We start from the raw sequence: 2,930 nt of genomic DNA on the forward strand, positions 1-2,930 counted from the left end.
AACGTTGTAAGATTGAAGGCAAGGGAAGCTAGAACTATTTCAGTCACAAACTTAACTGGCATGTGGGAACACACATGTAAACCTAAAAATGCAGAATTTCAGAGGCCTTGGTATAAGAGGTTATAAACTCTGACAAGGTATTAAGCAAAAAAACCCTTAAGCAACTTGAGAGAATAAAATGGGGGGGGGGGAGTAGTGGCAGGGGGTTGCAGTGGCAGGAGGAGTCCCAGAGTCCTTTCCTCACCTGTCTGTGAGTGGAGTTATGACAAGCCTGTCCGTGCAGCCCAGAAACTCATTCTGGTAAACAAAAGCCACATCTGTGATGTGGATCATCATTTTGTCAGAATCTTCATTAAAATAAAACCTGCACTGCTTCAGCCATTCAAAGTCCGTGGGGCTCTTGACGTGCATGTGACACTGAAATGCAAGGGGTATTTGTTAAAATGGGGATAAGAAGCATTAACAAAACATATACGTTAGCATTTGTCTGGACTGTAAAGCTCAGTAAATGGAACTCAGACAACCAACTAGTTCTGAGATATCAACTCTATCAACCATGCAGCCTACTCATTTACTGATCAACCACAAAGTCCAGAGATGTAGGATGAGTTAAATTTGATCAAAAACAAGGACAGTTAGGAAGAAATGAGAATGGGAAAACTCAAGAAAAACCCCTCACTGAGACTCCCTCCAACTTAAATGGCACTATGACACGATTTACAGTCAAGTACTAACCAGGAGGTTGACAGTTCAAACTCATACAGCAGTGCTATGGAGCAAATGTCTGGAGATCTGCTTCCATAAAGATTAGAGCAAAGAAATTCTATTCTATAACACCCGGCATTGCCATGAGTCAGAATCAACTTGATGGCAACAGTTTGAATGTATTTCAGTGTAGTCCCTGGAGGATGAGAATGGTTAACATGCTTGGCCGCTAGCCTAAAGACTGATGATTCGAGTCTACCTAAAGGTACGTCTGCAGAAAGACCTGGTGATCTACTTACAAAACCTCAGCCACTGAAAACCCCATGGAGCACAGTTCGACTCTGACACACATGGGGTCAGAGTCGACTCAGTGGCAACTGGGCTTCTTGTTTGTTTGTTTTTAGTATATGGATTTCAATGTAAGAGATTTCATTCTTAAACATCATCCTCAAATGCCCAATACCACGGTCCTATTCATGAAATACAATCTATCAAAACCATCTTTGGCACAGAAACAAAACTAAGCAATCTCATTAGGAAAAAGACATCTCTTTTAATGATGACAAAGTGCACTGTAGGGTTTTTAATCCATTAATATTTTTTTCCACAGGAATTGCGTAGCGTCAACATTTCTAGCATCAAATCCTCTCATATAAATGGCAAGATACTAGGTTCTTGCTTAACAAGGCCTGTCAGACTTTTTTAACCAAAACTTTAAGCCACTTGAATAATTTTGCTTTGACCAAGAAGAAGTCTAAAATTATCCTGAGTCATTTATTTCTCAGAGAGGGAAATAATGGTCTTAACCATTAAGAGAGGAGATTAGCCACCCAGCCACTCAAATGTGCTGCCCCACTTTCATTACATCAGGGCCAATCTTTCATAATCCTTTTTCACATAATGGGGTGAGGCACGCCAGGAAATTATTATGAAAATAAGAGCTTCTTGCGTCTTATTTAATTCCGTATTTTAAAGTAGAGAACAAATTTAATTTCTTTTCACATTTCCCACTTTCTATAGCATTTGAACTCCTTCTGCTCTCCTTGTTCTCTCTTTTAAAGTCTGCATGACACCAAATGGCCAGAAACTATTAGGAAAGACCATTTGCAATCAATGACATAAAATGTAGCAAAACTTGTTAAGGATGAGATTTATCAAAAGCCCTAAAGGAAGTGCAAAACAGTTCTGGTAGCAATATTACTTATTTCTGTGGTGGCAAGCTGTTGATACACTGTTAATCACTACAGGGAACATCAGATAAGTAAGAGCTTTTCCAGACACTGCATGGCATTTGAACATTGAAAATAATCACGTGAAACACTTTAAACTAACATCCGACTGTTTCAATCATCACCATCAAAGGGATATGGCAAAAATTTCAGGTAAAGACAGAAAAGAAAATCTGACAAACGAGTTCTCATAATGAAGATGACCCTTTGCTTGCATTTAACCTTTTCCTAGAATTCAGTCAAACTCGTCCCAGTGAGTAAATACAGATAGCATGTCATTCATGTTTTCCCACCTTCGCCATGGCACTTACAAAGCACTTACCAGGTCATCAAAGATGTCCCTTTGGTGTACATGAATGGTAATCAAAGTCTCATATTTGATTCGTTCGATAGAACTCAGATCCTTTGTGGTGATGTCGATCAGTGTGTTCAGAAGGTCCAGGAAAGACTGATTGGTTTTCTGCATGATTTTTTTATCAGACTTGGCATTTCTAAGAGCTTCTTCTGAATCCCGTGTCCATAATATTTGAATCCCTAATAGTCCGACCTTAATGGAAACAAAAAGGCTTTATGAGTGTTTATGGAGCTCTGGTGCCTAAGGCATATGACTGCTAACCAGAGGCTGGTGGTTCAAACCCACCAGTCATCCTCGGAAAGAAGTTTGGGCCATCTACTTCCATAGTGATACCACCTCGTAAACCCAAGGAGAGGTCACTAAGAGTCGGATCCAACTCAATGGCAGTGAGTTGAGTTGTTGCTGAGTTGATGGAATGTTTATACATTTAAGTAGAAATTACAACATGGCAACTATTACAGTTGTGGTTAGGTGTCATTGTGATAGTTGAAGATGTGTCAACTTGGCTGGACTCCAGCTGTGAGTCGTGGTTCCCATGATGGATCACATGACTGCGTTCTAAGCGGCCGGTCGGTCTAGGGGTAGTTTCCCCAGGGGTGTGGCCTACCTGCAATACTATCCCAGGGACAAACTGGAAGAAC

General features: G+C 40.5%; 1 protein-coding gene across 1 annotated transcript in view; it reads right to left on the bottom strand.

Moving 5' to 3' along the window:
* Positions 1–240: 240 nt before the first annotated feature.
* DNAH5 (dynein axonemal heavy chain 5) overlaps positions 241–2,930 on the bottom strand; it is a 148,469-nt gene continuing 145,779 nt past the window's right edge. Inside the window, exons 31-32 of the mRNA XM_007954200.1 lie at positions 2,257–2,481; positions 241–417 (exon numbers count right to left, since the gene is read on the bottom strand). Of these exons, the coding sequence (XP_007952391.1) occupies positions 241–417; positions 2,257–2,481 (402 nt within the window). The remainder of the gene's footprint in view (positions 418–2,256; positions 2,482–2,930) is intronic.

This window comes from Orycteropus afer, unplaced genomic scaffold, assembly GCF_000298275.1.
Source record: "Orycteropus afer afer isolate SDZICR_OR568_19922 unplaced genomic scaffold, OryAfe1.0 scaffold00442, whole genome shotgun sequence".
NCBI classification, from domain to species: Eukaryota; Metazoa; Chordata; class Mammalia; order Tubulidentata; family Orycteropodidae; genus Orycteropus; species Orycteropus afer.